Here is a 19,902-nt window from a genome sequence, read left to right as displayed (position 1 = left end):
GGCTTTTCTGACTACCCAACACACACACAAACACATGGATTATTTGAACAATGTTAAGTGCATCTTCTTTTAACATTGTTCTGTCCTTTAATCCCCAAAATATGACTGACAGATCAAAGTACTTTGGATTTTAACTTTTTGCAAAACTTTCTTGTTCTTTGTTGTCTACAAGACAGCATTTGAGGCCAATGCAGGCTTCGGACGTGAATGCGGACCGACTCTTCCTCTCCATGATTCTCTGTAAGGACTTCTGCATTTCCCTGTAAAATGGATAAAAGGTCTCAGAACCTTCCTTCAGGCTTTGTTCCAATGTTTGTTTCATTTGACAGTAATTCACTTGGACTCAACTGTACCCATGAGAACCGGGTATAAAATAGTGTCTGGCTATTCCCGCTGCAGCTCCCTGGCAGGCCTCAGTCCCAGTCATTCCATCTGATGCCTTTCAGGTTTCCGTTATGAGCCATTCTTTAAGAAGCCCATCTAGGAGCCTGGTAGAGTAGCCACGTGGAGTTCTCAGCCTGCTGTCCCTAAGCACTATCACTAGATTTCATATAAAAACAAGAGTGATTCATCGCAATTATAAAACCTGTTTATAGACTGAATAAGCTGACCTTGGTGTCATCTCTACCTTTGGGCACTTTCATTGCTTCGTAAATGATTATTCACCAGGTCCCCTTGTCCCCAAAGACGTGATAAGTGTGTGATAATAAATACAGAATGGCATGTGAGAGCATATCTCAAAGGTAAAGTATCTGCTTGCCTTTTTAAAGCTTGTAGATAATATTTTCCCCATTTCCTTAGCAGTCCCCGAGGTAATAGAGCTTTCATTTTCCACTGCTTCACGGAAATGTGCCCCTGAGCCAGATTTCTGTCAGTGGCTTCTGCAAAGTAAATGCCCTCTCAGCTGAGCGTGGAGGTAGTTTTGATAATATTCCTTTTAGGCCAAACCAAGCAGATTATTTTAATCAATATTTACACAACTATTTTGTTACCCTGAAAATAATGTTATTTATTCATAAGCAGCATCCTAAGAATAGATGAAGTGACGTAGTGCAGTGTGCAAAATTTAAAGTAAAGCACTTCTTTTGTTGTTAGTTTAAAGGAATTGTAAGCTTTTAATTTTTTTTTCCTGCCTGTAGCACGTAAAATACAAGAAGGGGGGCACTGACCAAACCACTGAAATGCCCTTGGAAAGCAGTTACAAAGGATTTGCTGTTCTTCGTGTGTGAGGCCATGGATCCCTGCGCTGTAGAGTGCTCTGCTGGCCTTGTGCTGGCAGAGACCCTGGGCGAGAATTCCATCTCATTGCCTTGGAATTTAAAGCAATCGCAGATGCTTTTCTCTCCAGTGGGTTCTCTCTTTATAGTACTGCTTCTGCTGGTCTAGGCTGATCAGCACTTACGAACTTGAGTGGGTAGCATCCCCCTTATGTGCTGCAAGTTATTTAATATTTTCCTCATTTCTTACTCCTCAGTAATTGTCATAGAAACGGGAGATGATGATATAATCTGTAGTCTGTACGCATTTTGCTAAATTTCTTAAGATGACAACATTCAAGAATGAGAGTGATCCTCTGTGCTTAAGTAGTAAACTGAGAAGCTTGGACAAGTGAACTGAGTTGTGCATGGTCTTGCTGCTTCTTCCTTAACCGCTGAGATTGCAGGACAGCCGCATTCCAGTATTCTTTGTAATCCGTAGGCTTCAGCATCTGTATTTATTTATGTTCCTTTGAGTAAAAAATAGACAGCTCGTGTACATAGAAGTTCTTTCTGGGTTAATCGATTTTCTCTCTTTTTTTCAGGCGCTATAGTGGCCCCTGGTAAAGCCCGAGGAGGGTCACCATACAACCAGTTTGATATCATCTCGGGTGACACACTGGGTGGCCATACGGGTCCTGCTGGTGATAGCTGGTTACCTGCCAAATCTCCACCAACAAATAAAGTCGGAAGTAAATCCAGCAATGCCAGCTGGCCTCCAGGTATTGTGCAGGCAATGCTTTTTCTAGGATGTTGTTTGTTTTCAATGTTAATTTCAGGTCCTTAACACTGTTTTGGCAACCCACTTAACTAAGGCACTGGCTTTTATTTACTAATTACTGTCTAAGAACAGCAAACAGGAGCTGTGGGAAGACAGAAATTCTTCATTAGTTTGGGAGTCTGGGAATAATTGAGGGTGACATTGAAGTGTCTCTCGGCTTGATTTGTTTATTCATTACACAGGTATTTATTTTTCAGGTTTCAGGAATGCAGTAGTGAATGCAGTGAGATTATTGGTTGATTTTTTTCCCCCTTTCTATCTTTGGCATAGTCAGTTTTCATTGTAGAAAAATCAGAAAAGTCATTGGCATAGAAACTGAAGATAATGGTGTGATCTGTAATTCGTAAACATTTTGTTAATTTCGTAAGACCATAAACATTTTTTTAGAGATCTTTTGCTGTAAGGTGCGTGTGCTTGCTGGAGAGAAGGACGGAGAGACAGAAAGTGAGAAATCACAACTCCCATCCCTTCTGCATTCTCCTCTTGGGATCTTGGGCACACACACATACCTGGAGTGGTTTTTAAGCTATCGGGACTCGAACTGCGGTCGACTATGTCAGTCCAGTGACATAACCACTATGCCATCTGCTGGTCCCAAGACCATAGAATTTTTAGAGAAAAGTTAGTAAAGTACAAGTAAAAATCAGTATTTCCATGAATATGTTATATGTCCTAGACCTTTGTACACATATATGTGTGACATGAATATATACAATTTCATTTTATTAAAGTATGTTTGTATAATGCATAGGGTTCATAAAGGATGCATATTGCTCTTCCTCATTATGATTATGAAGTAAAAGTTTACTAATTCTAACAGATAGCTTTAAATAGGATTTAAATTAACCACTAAAACATGGTAAGCTCAGAACCAGCAGTTAGCATAATTGCTATGTTGCTGGACTTCCATGTAGTTAACTGTGGTTCAAGTCTTGGACTCAGTGGCTTAAACTCACACCAGGCACATGTGCGTGCATGCCGAAGACCCCAAGAGGAGAATGCAGGAGAAGGGATTGCAGCATGGCCATTCCCCCGGGGGGGTGATTTCCCGTTTTCTGTCTCTCTGTTTCTCTGTCTTTCTGGCAAGCACATGTGCCCTGTAGCAAAAACCTCTCAGGGAGAAAAAAGTAAGCTCCCTCGTGTATTCCAGGCTCCTGATGCTAAGCTGGTTCTCCCTCAACGTCCATGTAGCAGTGATCATTTGTATTTTGTTTTCTTTTGTGCATCTTGGCTAACAGCTGTTGTAGAAAATGGGGAAGATCGCTGATGTCCGGTCTCGGTGTTCTCTTAGTTCTTGTCCTCAATACCCAGACAGTTCTTTTGAGCACCACCAGGGTACTTATTCCTGCTTTCCCCACCTATGGCCTCAATTCTTCAAGGAATAGGAACAGCCCAGACATGGCCTGTGATGAGCTAGAGCAGCGGGCTCACACCACAGAAAGACAGAACAACTATTTTGCCGTTCTTCTATTTGTTCTCCTTTTTTCAGAATTCCAACCAGGAGTGCCATGGAAAGGTATCCAAAACATCGACCCTGAATCCGACCCCTATGTCACCCCGGGAAGTGTGCTGGGGGGCACAGCCACATCTCCCATTGTAGATACTGACCACCACCTGCTGCGGGATAACACCACAGGTACGTGAGGGGTTCCCTGTGCGCCTTCAGCACCAGCGTTCTCACAGTTGTCGTCTGTGACTTCATTTGTCCTTGCTAATCCTTAACAATTTACTCAGAACACATAAGAATATTGTTTTGCACACTTATTTTATACTTTATTTTTCTTTTCATTGACATTTAAATAAAATACTCTCATAGTTTCACTGGTTATTCTGACATTTATCTCTAATATTTTTTTCTTGTTCATCATTTTTCACCCTAAGGGTCTAATTCTTCCCTCAACACCTCGCTGCCTTCACCTGGTGCCTGGCCCTACAGTGCCTCTGACAACTCCTTTACCAACGTTCATAGCACTTCAGGTACGAGTGCGACCTGCAAGCACTTTCCCATCAGGTCTCCATCAAAATGGAAACTGGCTTTTATTTCTTAAAAAATATTCTCACAGAAGCTGAATAGCATAGGTCAGCATGAGTGGAAGTACACCTCGTGTATTTGCCACGTCCTTGAGGAGCTTCTGTGTTCTCACAGGCCATGAGACAGATGAAGTTTGGGATGAGGCCGACAGTGATGGGATGCAAGGAGCTGGGAAGTTCAGAGGGCAGAGGTTGCAGCCCAGTGACATGAATGCTCTTCTCTTAGTCAGCTTGCCGGACCGTAAGAGTGCGATGGGAAAAAGCAGTTGGTTCCTAAGGCAACCTATTATAGCTTATTTTTCTCTAAAAACCCTTCCTCTTGAAGACAGAATAAGGGTAGATGGCCAAAGGATAAAGGAAGACCTCAATTAATTTTACCAACAAACACTAAGGAATGGATGGGGGCTGGATGGTGGTACAGCGGTTAAAAATGGCACTCTACAAGGCTCGCCTACATGACGAGGTTCTGGGTTCGTTTCCAGAGACCTCCCTGAATTCATAGGGAAACCAATGCTCATGATTTGGAACTGGCTAAAGCTGAGAGTGCATTGCAGCATTGAGACATTGTTGGGGAGTGCTTCCCTCCCCACGTCTTTGTAAACATACAAATAAAATACTGTAAAAAGACAGTAGGTAATAGAAGAGTTGTTGGATATAATAATAAAGGTTTTGAAATCTAACTTAGTACAACACCTTATCAGTTGACAGATCTTAAGTAATTGACACCTTGGTTTCATAAAAGTTGGACCTTTGGCCATTCGAGTCATTAAGACTTTAGTGCTTAGTGCAGGCAAAAGTAAATAAAGCAAACCTTTAGCTGCCTACGAAGTCACTGCATGTTAATGGTCTATGAATTGTGCTTTTCTAAATTTTCACTGTGTATGGCCCAGCATGTGACGTGGTGGTTAAGGCACTGGACACTCCCACATAGCTGACCATGGTTTGAATCCCGGATCTGGAGGCTTGCTTTCTCACTTTCTCTCTCTCTTTCTCTCTCTCTGTGTATCTCTGTGGCTCTGGTCAAATTAAAATAAATGGATGAATAAATTAATTCTTTAAAAAATTTCCACTTGGGACCAGCAGTTAGCGTAATGGCTATGTCGCTGAATTCCCATGTAGCCGACTGTGATTCAAGTCCCAGACCCGGTAGCTTAAACTCACGCCAGGCGCATGTGCGTGCGTGCCCAAGATCCCGAGAGGAGAATGGAGGAGAAGGGATTGCGGTGTGGCCATCCCCCCTGGGGGGGCGATTTCTCACTTTCTATCGCTCTGTCTCTCTCTGTCTTTCTGACAAGTGCACGCACCCTACAGCAAAAAAAAAAAAAAATTCCTGCTGTGTGTCATACCCACAGTACAGCAGTGACCTCCTGCTCATCGAGTGCTTCTGCAGGCCAGGCATCTTGCTAAACCTCAACTTGGATTCTGCTTTTGACTCGGTCTTATTGTTACCCCATGTCATGGATGAAAAAGTCAAATTCAAAGAGGTGCTATAATTTGCCTCAGGTCTGAACAATTGTGTAAAGGCAGCACCTTAATATTCCATGTTCCTGAGAACAGCAGATGAACTCTTATGTAGTCAGCTGCAATTCGAGTCCTGGGCCTGGCAACTTAAAGCTCACGCCAGACACGTGTGCATGCATACCCAAAATCCTGAGAAGAAAATAGGGGAGAAGGGATTATGGGATGGCCATCCTCCCTAGAGTATGGTTTCTTACTTTCTGTCTCTCTCTTTCTCCCTGTCTCTCCAATGAGCACATGCACCCTATAGCAAAAAACCTTTTTTTAAAAAAATAATTACTTATTTATTTTATTCCATTTATTGTTATTATTTTTCAATTTGACCAGATAGAGACAGAGGGAGAGAGAAAGAGAAACCTAGAAAGCAAGCTGCCAAGTCCAGGACTCAATCCGCGGTCAGCCACATGGGAATCCAGCACCTTTAACCACCACACCACCTGCCAGCCCCCTGTAAAAAATCTTTAAGAAAAATAGAAATCCATGTTCCTAACTACCCTGCTGCATTATACTTTTATTAGGACCTATTTTATGTGTAAAAATCTATTTTCACCCAACACTTTGAGTCCTGCAAATACTCGTATCTCAGGTGAGCCACATAACTTTTTCCTACTATTAGACAATCACCTGAGAAAAGGCCCATGAGTTGCCTCAGACTTGTCAAAACTGAACCTATACTTCGTCTCCCAAATTGTCTTTCCTTTTTAATGAAGCTCTTTAGTTTCCTTTTCTTTTTTTTGTTTTGTTTTGTTTTGTTTTTCTTTAGTTTTTGTTATAGTTCGCATGCTCTCACCAGAGAAAGACAGAGAAGGGTGGGGTGTGATTAATCACCCCCCCAAGGGGTTGGCCACACCACAATCTCTTCTCCCCCATTCTCCCCTCAGGATTTTGAGCATGCACACAAAAATTTGGTATATTTTTATTTATTTATTTTTAAGACAGATTTTTGCTATAGGGCACTTGTGCTAACTGGAGAGACAGAGAAACAGGAAGCAAGAAATCACCCCCTGGGGGGATGGCAACACCACAGTCCCTTCTCCTCCATTCTCCTCTAGGGATTTTGGGTACACATGCACACATAGCAGGCATGAGTTTTAAGCCACTGGTTCTTGGACTCAAACAATGGTCAACTAACTGGGAGTCCAGCAACATAACCGTTCCACCATCTGCTGGTCCCAAACTCAGTATGATTTTCAAGATGGCGGGTCCAGGACTTGAATCACAGAGTCAGCTTTGTGGGATCCAGTGCGTTAACCACCATGCAACCTACTGGCCTAGAAGCTCTTTTAGTTTTCTTAATGATGCCCTCATGTCATTTTGTCACAAAATCTCAGTATTTCTTCCCACCTTCTTCTCTTCCTCACTCCCTAGATCCAGCTCATAATGTCTCCTGAATGGTTTCTTCCTCAATCGTATTTCTCATCCATTCCTTCTGTCCACCAGGTTTAAATACCCTACACTGAATCTGTTGCAAAAACTGACAGCATCTTAATCCGCCCCCCGCCTGCATTAGTAGTCTCTGTCCTTTTGACCCTATGCCGTGTTGTTCAACCAGAATCATAGGACACACTTGGTACAGGGAAAGTTACGTTGGCCCGTAATGTACATTCTCTTGTTTCTCTGAGCCCACCCATTTGGGTAAATCTGGCAGGATTTGTCTTCGTAACACGTTTGCTGACAACCTAGCATTTTCTTTCTCCTCTGTGTATTGAACATGTATGATGTTGCCAGGGATTACTAATTTTGTTGTTCGTCTCTTCTCTTTCCATCTGAACATGGGGTTCTTGAGGTTGGCTGTTTATATTGCCCACAGCCAGTGCCAGACACTGATAACAGTGCCTCGCGTATAGTACAGTCGTATTGTACAGTAAGCCCTTCTTTTTGGGTGTTTGAAAAATTCGCTTGAATGGTGATACATAATATGCTGGATCGAGACACAAGAAAAGCATAAAAGTTTCTAATTTTCTATTTAGTCAGTAAATATTTATAACATGCTTTAGTTCCTCCAGGGTCCACATTCTAACTACATTTATCAGTTTATAAGCCTGATGGCTTTAGGAATACTCAGTCCTTGACTATACCTTCCATTTTAAGTGGTTTTAGTTAAAGTAGTAGAGAGTAGAGGATTGGTTAACCTTTTCATAGGTTAACTTTGTCCATTCAGAGTAATAGTTACTGAATTTTTTTTTATTTTTTATGTGAGCAGTAAGCTCAAAGAACAACGTTGTTATACTTTTTGGAATATAAATATGTATCATTTATGTGTGCGCATAGACAAAATGTATATTGATAACAAAAGTGACTCAGGTAACCTTGTTCTTTCCGTCATTTTTCTCTTACAGCAAAGTTCCCTGATTACAAATCAACATGGTCCCCTGATCCCATAGGACACAACCCCACTCATCTCTCCAACAAGATGTGGAAAAATCATATTTCCTCCAGGAACACTACACCGCTGCCCCGCCCACCTCCTGGTCTGACCAACCCCAAACCGTCATCTCCCTGGAGCAGCACAGCACCCCGATCAGTCAGGGGGTGGGGGACACAGGACTCACGGCTTGCCTCGGGTGAGGAGGACCTGCCTAAAGGAGTGCCATTGTTCATCCAAAGGGGCTTATGTTAACGCAGGTGGTGAAGATAGGAAGAGGTCTTCATGAGAAGAAACCGTGGCTGTCTGGTGGAGAAAAAATTGTCCTTTGAGTGGAAAATTGCAGTCAGTATAAGGCAAAGGGACCCAAGAGTGCCCAAGGGACAGATGGAATAAAAATGAAGAGCGGAGTGAGAACACTGGGAGAACACTGTGTTCCTGATGAGAGGTGTAGGGGCGCATGGGGTCAGGGCGGAGTAGAAAAGAAAAGGTCAGTGTCAGGTGGGAAGAGAGAGAGCTCACAAACAGGGAACGTGTCGGCTCTGTGAAAATGTGTCCCTCGCGGCTGTCTTGAAACGTTTGGCTCTTCCTAAATCATTTTTCTGGTTGTTTACAGCCTCTACCTGGAGTGATGGTGGCTCAGTTCGTCCCAGTTACTGGCTGGTTCTTCACAATCTCACTCCACAGGTAATCCTGCTACCTCATGGTTTTCTAGCTGGGACTTGAGTGGGTTAATAGAGAGGCTTGAACATGAAAGCTTTGTTTCTTGGGCACTGCAAGGAGGTCTTGCCTGCAGGAGATGGATCTTCCCTTCCCACCCAAGGTTCACAACCTGCTCTCAAAGGAGGGGTGCCTGTCGCTCAGCTGCATGCCTGCTTTCATGAGATAGTAACATGCTTAATTTATAAAATGGTAGGGTATTCTTATCTGGTAGTTTATGCATGGCAGAGAGAATTTACTGCAAAGAAGTGCCTGTCAGAATCTGGAACCAAGTGGATAGGGATGTTTCAACCACACATGGTAAAGCTATACCTGTTTTTGTGTTAGTTATTTCTCAAGACCTGAGGCTCAGTATTAACCATTTTTATGCATCATAAATAATTAACCATTCATTTCTGCAGCAGAAGGGATCCTGTCAATTTTATAGCATACATGCCCCGTGGGTGCTTTTAATGTTCTGTTCTCCTCTTTGTACCAAGATGGCATTCTAGCTCGCTTTCATCAGAACATGACCTCAGGGTGGTTTTTTCCATGGTGGTATTTCATGTGCTCCAAGCCACCCCCCCTTTCACCTTAATAACTAATGCAATGCCTTTGCAGCACCATTATGCTGAACGCTCAACTGAGACCGAATAAACCGTCAGAATTGAACCTGGACCAGACAGCACAACCTTTACAATACCTTGTTTACAAACTTAAATATGCCTTCTTCCTTTTATTTTATTTTATTTTATTTTTAAGATTTTTGCCATCAGGAGCGTGTGCTCACCAGAGACAGTAAGAGGGGAAAGTGAGAAATCACTCCACAGGGGATGGCTATGCCACAATCTCTTCTCCTCCATTCTCTTCCTGGGATTTCAGGCACGTGTGCACACACGCCCAGCATGATTTTTTAAACTGCCAAGTGCAGACTCGAACCAGGGTCAGCCATGTGGGAGTCCAGTGCCTTAACCACCATGCCACTTGCTGGCCTCATGCCTCCTCACTCCTTTTCACACATGAATTCATTGTAAGAGGAGAACGGAGGAGACAGGATTGAGGCATTGTCATTCTTCCTGGAGAGTGCTTCCTTTCTCTCTCTGTCTCTCTCATGCCCTATAGCAAATTTTTAAAAAGAAATACATATAGCTATCCCACAGTGTCTTCAGGGATTGACTCCAAGACCCCGTGTGGATACCAGAATTCAAGAGTTCAAGTCCCTTAATACAAAATAGCTTAGTAGTTGCATATAACTTATACTTATCTTCCTGCATAGTTTAAATCATTTTATGATTAGTTGTAATACCTAATATAATACCCATGTGTCACTTAATTCACATGAAATCAGTGTACTACTCTATACACAGCAAATCTAAGATTTTTTAAAATTTAACTTTATTTATTTTAATTTGACTGGAGAGGGAGGGAGAGAGAGAGAGAGAGAGAGCGAGCAAGCAAGCCACCAGGTCCAGGACTCGAATTGTGGTCAGCCATGTGGGAATCCAGTGCCCTTAACCACCATGCCACCTGCTGGCCCTTTTTTTTTTTACAGTATGTATAAGTTTTGCTTTTTGGAACTTTGTAGAATTTTTTTCTTCTCTCCCCCCCCCGATTTTTTTTTAAATTTAAAAAAATTTTTAATTTTTTAAATTTTATCTGTTATTGTTATATTTTTGATTTGACCAAAGAGAGAGAGAGAGAGGGAAAGTGAGAAAGCAAATCGTCAGGTCCGGAACCCAAGCTGTGGTTTGCCATGTAGGAGTCCAGCTCTCTCAGCCACCGTGCCACTTGCTGGCACCGGCCCTGAATGTTTTTGATCTATGATTGATGGAATCTGCTGATAAAGAACCCAAGGTGGTCCAGCAGGTAACATGGTAGTTAAGACACTACATCTCACATGTTCAACTCCATGGTTTAGTTCCTGGACCCAGTGATATAAAAATCACACCAGGCATCTGTGCATGCATGACCAAAATCCTGAAAGGAGAAGGGATTGCAGAGTGACCATCCACCCTGCGGTGTGATTTCTCACTTTCTGTCTCTCTCTAGCAAGGACATGCGCCCAATGGCAAGAAAATCTTAAAAGAACCTATGGATAGAGGGCTGACACAACAGAAAAACCTGTCCTTTCCCTGCTCCTGTGGGGCCTCGTCATCTTGGAGTCCTTTTTTCTCCTCCTGGGTACATGCACCCAGTATGTTTCTGAGGCCACCAGGGTCTCAAATTATGGTTGGCCATATGAATCTGGCTGCTTCTGCTTAGCACCTAAGTACTACACTACAGAGCTGACCTAAGTATGAAGTCTTACCCTCAAAATTACACATGCCTCGGGGTTTTTTGATTGTTTGTTTGTTTTTGAGGAGTTGTCACATAGTCTGGTTATTACATGGTTTGGATAAGAGGAATAATAAAGGGACACTGTTTTGAAAAGAGCTTAGACAAGCTCACCAGCTGTTTACATGTTCTGTCTTAAGAAAAACACTAAGTATACATGTACATGTGCATAAAATGAATGTGGGCATGCAAGTGTTCCACAACTTACAAGGTGTTACATTCCATAGACACTTTATAAGTAAAAATTGCATTTTATATTTCTAACCTACTGAACATCATAGCTAGCCAAGCCTGTCTTAAATGTGCTCAAAATATTTACATTCATATAGTTGGGCAAAAATAATCTAATGCAAAACCTATTTTATGATAAAGTACTGAATATCTCATAATTTACCGAATACTTTCCTGACAGTGAAAAACAGAATGAAGTTCAGCTTCTACTGAATGCACATTTGCTTTCATACCGATGTAAAATCAAAACATCCTAAGTCAGGTGCTATCTGTATTAGAAAGACTTACTTTAAAAGAATTAGAACTACTTGGGACCAGCACATAGCATAGAGGTTAAGGCAGTAACTCCCATGTGGCTGGCTGCATGGTTTGAGTATCAGACCCAGTGATTTAAAAAAGCACATTTAAAAAAATGCATGTGTGCCCAAAATTCCTCGAGGGGAATGGAGAAGGGATTGCTGTGTGGCCTATACTCCCAGGGGGTGATTTCTTACTTTCCCCCACTCTCACTGGCAAGCACACATGCCCTATAGCCAAAAAAAAAAAGAGAGAGAGAGAAAGAAATCGTTTCTACCTCATGACGATGCAAGTGTAGGAGTAAGATAGTGTGTGAACTAGGTTGCCATTAACATTCCGAATATGGTTAGCAGTGCTTTTCTGGTTTGTTTCTTTCTCTTTTGCTCTTCATATTGTTAACTAGGAAGGCAGAAGACTAATACACTAGTGATAATGCTGAAATTTGTAAAAATTTGCTGTTGGGTGCATACACTTACCAGAGAGAAAGAGAGAAAGCAGCCTCTCCCCCTCCCCCCCCGCCCCCATCCAGAGAGATGGCCATGCTGCAGTCCTTCCTCCTCCATTCTCCGTTAGAGATTTTGGGCACCCACATACCTGTTTATTTGATTATTTTTTATTTTTTAAAGAGATTTTTGCTATAGGACATGTCAGCTTGGCGCAGAGACAGACAGAAAGTGAGAAATAATCCCCGGGGGGGCGGGGGCGTAGATGGCCATGCCACAGTCCCTTCACCTCCATCCTCCTCTTGGGATTTTGGCACACACACGTGCCCAGTGTGTTTCAAGACTCCAGGTCCAGGTCTTGAACTGCAGTTGACCACGTGGGAGTTCAGCACCTTAACCACTGTGCCACCTGCTGGGCCTGACCTGGCGTGTTTTTCAAGCTGCTGGGTGGGGGACCCAAACCACATAGTTAGCCATGTGGAATCCAGCCACCCCAACCACTACACCACTGGCTGGCCCCAGTGCTGAGAACTGTATGTTAACTTATTTCCTTATTTGGATGTTATTTCATTACTGCCCTTTTTGGCTCTACAAATTAACATAGCACTTGTTTATTACTTAGAGAAAATAGACTACAGGATGAATCATATGCCTTGTTTTGTAACTGTATTTCTGGCAACTTTTTTATTTACAGATTGTGTACAGTAGCTCTCAGCTCAGTCAGTGCTCTGAATAAGGTTTGCCTTCCCACCTCCCCTATTCCCATCTCACGAATGTTGTTCCTCCTTAGATTGATGGGTCCACGTTGAGAACCATCTGCATGCAGCATGGCCCATTGCTGACATTCCATCTGAATCTAACCCAGGGCACTGCCCTGATTCGATACAGCACCAAACAGGAGGCGGCCAAGGCCCAAACTGCACTGCACATGTGAGTATTCCAGCCCCGCTCACTCAACAAAGTGCAGGAAGGTGCCACGTATTTGGGCATCTGCATAACAGCCAAAGATGCAGGAGAACGTGCCCCAGAATGGCCCCATTGCATGTGCATGTACAGTCACGGGTATTCAGGAAACAGGTCTTTCTCATCTAACTAAGCGTAGATTGTGTCTGTTGCTGGAAGCTGTGCTCCAGCCGGGGTGGGTACACAGGAAGGCGACACGGGTGAACAAAGTTAGGCGAAGACTGGGCCGGCAGGTGGCTTGATTGGTTAAGGGTGCTGGACTCCCACATGGCCAACCACAGTTCGAGTCTTGGACCTGGCAGCTTTCTCTCACTCTTTCTCTCTCTCTCTCTCTCTCTCTCTCTCTCTCTCTCCCTCTCTCCCCCTCCCTCCCTCCCTCCCTCCCCCTCTCTGGTCAAATTGAAATAAATAAATGAATGAGTCAATAAAGTTAAATAAAAAATTTTCAAAAAAGAATTGCAAATGTAAATACGTGAAGTTGTAAGTAAATAGGAAAAATGAAACCAATGTTTATAAAACTGTGAAACATTGTAAGTGCTGTCATTTTCCATATTAGAACCTACCTATTCACTTAGATCTCTTCGCAAATTATGAACTGTTGTGGTCTTGGGGGAATATTAGGGTTTTTGCTTGAAGTAGGTGGGACTTCTTCAGTCAGATTTTGACTGTCCACCTACCTGCCCCTGTCAGACTGACAGAGAAGAGTTGAGTTCCAGTAGCTACAGATGCCACAACAAAACTACACACAGCAGACACGGTGGTGAGGTGCAGCCAGTGAGCCCTAAGACCGAGCACTTCCAGGTGTCAGAACTGAGCTGCCTCAAGATTTTGGATGTGATCTTTTACTTTAGATGGGCATAAAAAGATGACTTTTTAAAAAGTCTTTATTTTGCAGAAGCTCCATGATCTTGTGGTTTAAGCAGCCAGATTCCATATTACTGACCCTGTGGTTAGAGTCCCAGATCCAGCAACTTGAGAAACACACCAGGCATGTGTGTGTGCATGCCCAAAATCTCAAGAGGAGGGAGAAATGGAGAAGGGATTGTGTCATGACCATTCCTCATGTGGGGAGCTTTCTCCTCTGTCTCTCTGTCTCCCTGACAAGTGCACTCATACACACATACACAAAGACTTTCCGTGAGCTCATAGCAAAATTGAGAGGAAGATACAGAGGTTTCCTATACTTTTCCTGCCCCAACACATGCTTGGCATGCCCCATGATTGGCTTTCCATGCCAGAGTGGAACATTTGTCCCAGCTGATGAACATGCGTGTCACTTTAGTGCACCCCTGGTGCTGTACATTCTGCGGGTCTAGACGAGCAAGTAATGACAGGTGTCCCTCATTACAGTTACATGTCGTTTTGCTGACTGAAATACTCTCTGTGCTCCACTCATCCTCCCCCTCCCCACCACACACACATTTCTTTTTTTATTGACAAGTGGTCAGGAATGTATAAGTTCCATATACCAAGAGATATCTGTACATAGTATTCTCTTGTGGCCTCTGGATATCTTGATCATTAGAGATACCTTTTACTTTAAAATTTGCCAAAGAGTGCATGCACTCACCAGAGAGAGAGAAGTAAGAAAACATTCACTGTGGGGGCAGATCACAGTGCAGTCCCTTCCCTTCCATCTCCTTCTCCTTTTGCCATTTTGGGCACACATATGCACCCCACATGTATTTTCAAGCTGCTACATCTTGGACTAGAACTGTGTAGTTGGCCACATGGAATCCAGCTGCCTTACCCACCAGGACATGGACAGCCCCCTTGTCACATTCAATTAATAGTTCTCTATCACCTAGCAGTCCAGTTGAAATGCAGGTTCTCATCCCATAGGCCTGGGGTGGGGCCCGTGATTCTGCATTCTAAAAAGCACCCTGGAGTAAGGGGCTTCTGGTCAAAGGACCGCACATTGATAGTGAGGACTGAAAGTATTTGACCCAGAGCCAGCAGGCGGATGGTGGGAAGGGCACTGGATTCCCACATGGCCGACCGTGGTTTAAGTCCTGGACCCTAGCGGCTTGCTTTCACTTTCTCTCTCTCTTTGTCTGTCGCTCTGTTCCTCTCTCGTCAAATGAAAATTAATTAATTAAGTTGATTGAAATAATTCTTTTAAAAAAAGAAAGTATTCAATCCTTGTGTATGCTGTCGGATTTTCCTCAGATCCATAGCTCTCTTCTCCCTTTTTCTAGGTGTGTGTTGGGAAACACTACCATCCTAGCTGAGTTTGCCACCGATGACGAAGTTAGCCGCTTTCTGGCGCAAGCTCAGCCCCCTACACCTGCAGCAACCCCAAGTGCACCGGCTGCGGGTTGGCAGTCACTGGAGACTGGCCAGAACCAGTCAGATCCGGTTGGACCTGCTCTGAATCTTTTCGGTGGGTCCACTGGGCTCGGGCAGTGGAGCAGCAGTGCTGGTGGCAGCAGTGGGGCCGATCTTGCTGGCGCTTCGTTGTGGGGTCCCCCAAACTATTCTTCTAGCTTGTGGGGAGTTCCTACTGTAGAAGATCCCCACAGGATGGGCAGCCCTGCTCCTTTACTACCTGGTGACCTTCTTGGAGGAGGGTCGGATTCAATCTGAACTTAGAACTTTCAACTCTGACCTCGTGACCTTTTTTGGAACAGCAGCAGCACTAACTTGACCTTTTCGTTTTTTTTTTCAACTTGCAATAAATACATTTTTAAAAGGAAAAAAGAAAACGGAGAGAGAAAAAAAGGTGGGGCATTGACAGACTGTCTGAGCACATAGTTGCCTCCCTTATAACTTCAGTTTTTTCGTTTGGAATATGAATCCAAAAAGAGAACATATCACTCTTGAAATACTTGAATCATGAACGCCAACCTAGAAAGACAATGTGAAGCAAGTACACATACCATTTAAATTTAAACACAAAAAAATTAAAAAAATTAGTTTCTAGTTTTTCACTTTTTTCATGTTATATGGAAGTTGTTGCTAAGAAACATATATACTGAAAAAAAATAGCTTTTTAACTTTGTTTGCACTGGGTGTGTTTCCGTCCTTAGGTCTACCATGTTTGGGAGGGAGGGAAATTCAAAAGAATTGTTGGGGGAGGGGGGAGGGAAGACTTGACGGAGCCTCACTTTAAAAACAAAAACACAAAAAACCTAAAAAAAAAAAAAAAAGGAAAAAATTTGAGATTGGCTGGTTGATAAATACCAGTGTGTTCTGGCACATGTAACTGCCCAGGCATGCTCGTTCTGGTATGTGTGTGCACGTGTGTTCATGTGCATTCGCGTGCATCCTTCTCTCTGTCTCTGTATGTGTGTGCCTGTGTCCTGCCCTCCTCCCTCTACCCTTCTGACTTCTCGAAAAGCTGCATTGCTGACAGTCTGCAGGCTGGCTGGCCGGCCATCTGCTTTTTATTTTTATTTTTGTTTTAGATTGAGACACACAAGCACAGGGAGCCACTGCTACTGGCGGCTCCACTGGGCTGTGTGGAGGTGAGCAGAGTACTTTTTAATGATGAGAGCAGGGTGCTCCTTTCCATTTTCACATTAGCCCAAAGGTGAGATTTCCCTAGCTTTTCTATTGACCTAGCAGTAGAGTGGAGCACTGCCAAGTCCAAAAACTCAAAGCTCAGGAGGTACCTCTCTCTTAGAGCAACTCTGTGTTTATTTCTGTTTTTTAAAGTGAATGGCCACTAGGCACATTGGAGTATCTGACATTTCAGGCCTTTTGGTTAGCTTGGGAACAGAAGTTAAGATAGTTTTTAATTATGTGATGTCTCAAAAGCAGAAAAACTGTGTTCCCTCTTTCCTGTGTGATCAGGTATGAGAAAGGTGTCAAAAAAAAAATCAGGTAATGCCGAATTCAAGGTTTCTATTGGTTCTCTCTTTCATTTTGTGAAACCAGAAACAAGCGTGAGCAGCCTCCTGCAAGCCCCGCAGCTCCTCCCTCTACTCCCCTCGCGCTGAGCGTTACCTGTGCCAGGCCCTGGCGTGTTACAGCACCAGGCCATCACTGACAGAAACGTTTACTTAACGAATGTTCTTAAACCAGTGTGTACTTCAAGCGTTTCCTTTTGTTCCTCTGTGTTGTGTATTTCCTGTGTATGTGGTTTTGCTTAGGCAGGTATAACTTAGCAAAGACTTAAGTATTGCACCTTTTTTTGGTTTTGACCTCTTCCCTCCCCCTTTGTAATGTTGCTTTTTTATTTCGGTATTTAAAGACTTATTTTTTTTTTTATTATTATTAAGCATCAATGTAGTAGTACTCTGGGCCGAACAGGGGGCAACGTTTAATCCACAGTTATCACCAACATGTATGTACTTATGTTGGAATCAAAATGTATCAGACTGCTTATTGTGAAGAGAGTTATAACAGACCTGAAGGGGTACCCATTTATGCGAAGCAGATGGCTGGTGGGGTGGCGGGTGGGGGAGGGGTTGTGTGCCGGTGACGTGCTAGCACGTGTGTGGACCTCCCAGTCTGCATCATACTGTTTAACATAAAGTGCCGACATTCTGTACCAGCAGATACCTGCCCATTCCAACCCTTGGTGGGAGCAGACCTCTACTGTCCTCCATAACTTGCTGCTATTGAGGACAAGGGAGTTTTTCTTTCTTTAGCATCTTCAGTGAAGGATACAACAATGCCTAATGTTTTTGACTTGTAGCTTGTGTCTGTGTGTAGGGGGGTACGTATAGGAAAAGGCAAAAACGAAGTCTTTGAATTTAAGTGGTTCTGTGAGACACAGAGTGGGACATTCTGTAGTCCTCTTGCTTACCCTGTTGGCTATATACCTAGCCTCAGTAGAGACCGACAGACATAATTCAAGTGAGGGGGAGGGTGGTCTCACTCGAGTCCGAGGCTTGGCTTTGATCCCGCTGGATGCCTGGTTAGAACCTGAGCGTGCCCTCCTCCTGCCCTCTGGGTTTCATCACCACTGTGCCCTCCGCCACTGCCCTCGTACAGTGTCCAGCCCCCACTGACTGCTCTCTGTGTGTGGTGACCTCCAGGTGAAGAGCAGCTTGTGTTCAGACATCTACAGAAGGCAACATCTTAGTGTCCCTGGGCCCGCGCACGACCCAAGGCTCCCGCAAGCCCGAGGTGACTCTGTCCACTGCCGCTCTGGTTCACTGCTGTGTCCCGCCCTGCCCTCCTCTCCTCCTGCCTGTTGGTTCCTTGACCTGCACTATGGGTTAGTTGAGTTCCTTACGATACTACGGTGAAAGCCGGGTGCTAGAGCCCCTCTTGTTTACAAGACATAATGAGGGATTTGAAATATGTAAAATAAACATGAGAAGCTAAAATGTTCTTCCATCATAAGCTTAAAGGGAAAAAACTAAAAACTTAAAAAAAAAAAAGACCAAAAAAGTGCGTATATATATACATATAAATATATATTTTAGATGAAGACTAACTCTGGGAGCATTTAACAGTGTTTTTTTTGTTTTTGTTTTTAACATTTATTTTCCTGCTTTAAAATTTGCAAGCATTCTCAGGAATTCTAGGGTAGGAAGCCAGTTTTTGAGGATGGTTTATTTAACCATATCTTATCCTAGATAGACGGCTGTTTCTTTCCTGTTAATAACTTTTACAAGTTCCTGAAACTTCAGAAAGTTTAAACAATTTTTACTTAAAAAATGTAAAAAAGAGAAGTCTCCAAACATATTGTCATACTGGGGAAATCACACATTTTAAGACACATAGAAATATTTTTTAAAAATTATCAATTTAGCAGCAACAGGTAAATTCATTATATTAAAAAAATATGGGAGAAGGAGTAAGCTTTCTAAGAGCTCTGTCATAGATTCATTTGAAATTGTGTGTAATTTAATGGGAGAGTGTTTGGTGTATATAAATGGGAATGCCATCATTTTGTTCTTTTCCATTTAAGGCTGAATTGCAATCTCCCCTAGTAATTTTTTATTTTTTTAAAGGAACCCTTCTCCCTATCCCCCCAACCCCAGCAACAAAAGGAAGAAAGAAACAACAGATTAAAAAAATAAAAAAAAAAAAAAGAGTAACTAATCTGTAAAATAGTACGGTTGGATTGCTGAGAATCTATGTAAAGAGTTAGGAAATATAGGTTAATAATTTTTGGAACAAATTTTAAATATAGGCATTACTAGAGGAGAATTATCTATGGACTGTTCTATTAATGAAGAATGTCTGTCTTACCTCCGTTTGTTGTGGGAGGAGAAAATATAGAAGAATCTAATAAGGAACAAGTGATTTTTTACTTTCTTAGCTCCCAGCTACTGTTGCGCTCGTTTTAATTGCTGTGTTGAAGATCTGCTGCTTAATTATCCCCATCCCTCAGCCAGAGATGTGGAGTTTTTCCTTTCAGTTTTTGGTGATGTTGAATTCTCCTTTTGTATTCCCTCCTGGGCCAGGGGTCAGAGTTCCCAAGCATGACCACAGCTTCTTTTAAACAGTAAGCGTCCCAGTGGGAAAGAAACTCCAGCTCGACAGGTAAAGGGAGTGGGTGGGATTGCTGCCTGCAATTTCTCTAAAACCGCTTTAGTGCCTTCGTACATACACCCAGACATCCTAAGCAGGGGGACGCGTGTGTATGTGCATGTGGTTCAGTCACTCCACAGATACTAAGATGCTTGCCCATAAAGGAATTTTGGAGTGGTTCTGGACAGGCCCCAAAGGCAGTGGGCTCAATTTGAAATAAAACACAAAAATTAGGAAAGTTAAATACACTTTGATGTCTCAGTAATGTGGAATGCCAAGTTCCTCCCCTGTGTTTTAATGCCCATTCCTGTGCATTGACTTCTCCGGGTGTGTAATTGCGACAACTGCAGTGCTTTGGAAAGTCTCTCTGCGTTGGGCCAATGGCGAGGGGTTCCCGATTTTCTGCTTGTGTCCTCCTTTTTCTCCCCAAGCTCCCCCCCCACCCAAAACCCGTTTTGTCAGCTCGTGGAAGTTTTGCTTTGTTGGTTGGCAGTGACCTAAGTACAGGATATGGTGAGGATGTCATGGGAGAGAAAAAAGCTCTTCTCTTTC

General features: G+C 43.1%; 1 protein-coding gene across 9 annotated transcripts in view; it reads left to right on the top strand.

The window, feature by feature from the left end:
* Positions 1 to 18,372, top strand: part of TNRC6B (trinucleotide repeat containing adaptor 6B) — a 223,687-nt gene extending 205,315 nt beyond the window's left edge. For all 9 annotated transcript variants that reach the window (XM_014588699.2, XM_006150751.3, XM_006150748.3 and 6 more), the window contains 7 exons: positions 1,802 to 1,978; positions 3,527 to 3,673; positions 3,919 to 4,014; positions 7,926 to 8,150; positions 8,568 to 8,638; positions 12,746 to 12,885; positions 15,117 to 18,372. In XM_014588699.2, coding sequence (XP_014444185.1) covers positions 1,802 to 1,978; positions 3,527 to 3,673; positions 3,919 to 4,014; positions 7,926 to 8,150; positions 8,568 to 8,638; positions 12,746 to 12,885; positions 15,117 to 15,504 — 1,244 coding nt within the window. In that variant the 3' untranslated portion in view covers positions 15,505 to 18,372. The remainder of the gene's footprint in view (positions 1 to 1,801; positions 1,979 to 3,526; positions 3,674 to 3,918; positions 4,015 to 7,925; positions 8,151 to 8,567; positions 8,639 to 12,745; positions 12,886 to 15,116) is intronic.
* The last annotated feature ends 1,530 nt before the right edge of the window (positions 18,373 to 19,902 follow it).

Source organism: Tupaia chinensis, unplaced genomic scaffold (genome assembly GCF_000334495.1).
Source record: "Tupaia chinensis unplaced genomic scaffold, TupChi_1.0 Scaffold000294_5, whole genome shotgun sequence".
Lineage (NCBI taxonomy): Eukaryota > Metazoa > Chordata > Mammalia > Scandentia > Tupaiidae > Tupaia > Tupaia belangeri.
This window is presented reverse-complemented; position numbering and strand designations above follow the sequence as displayed.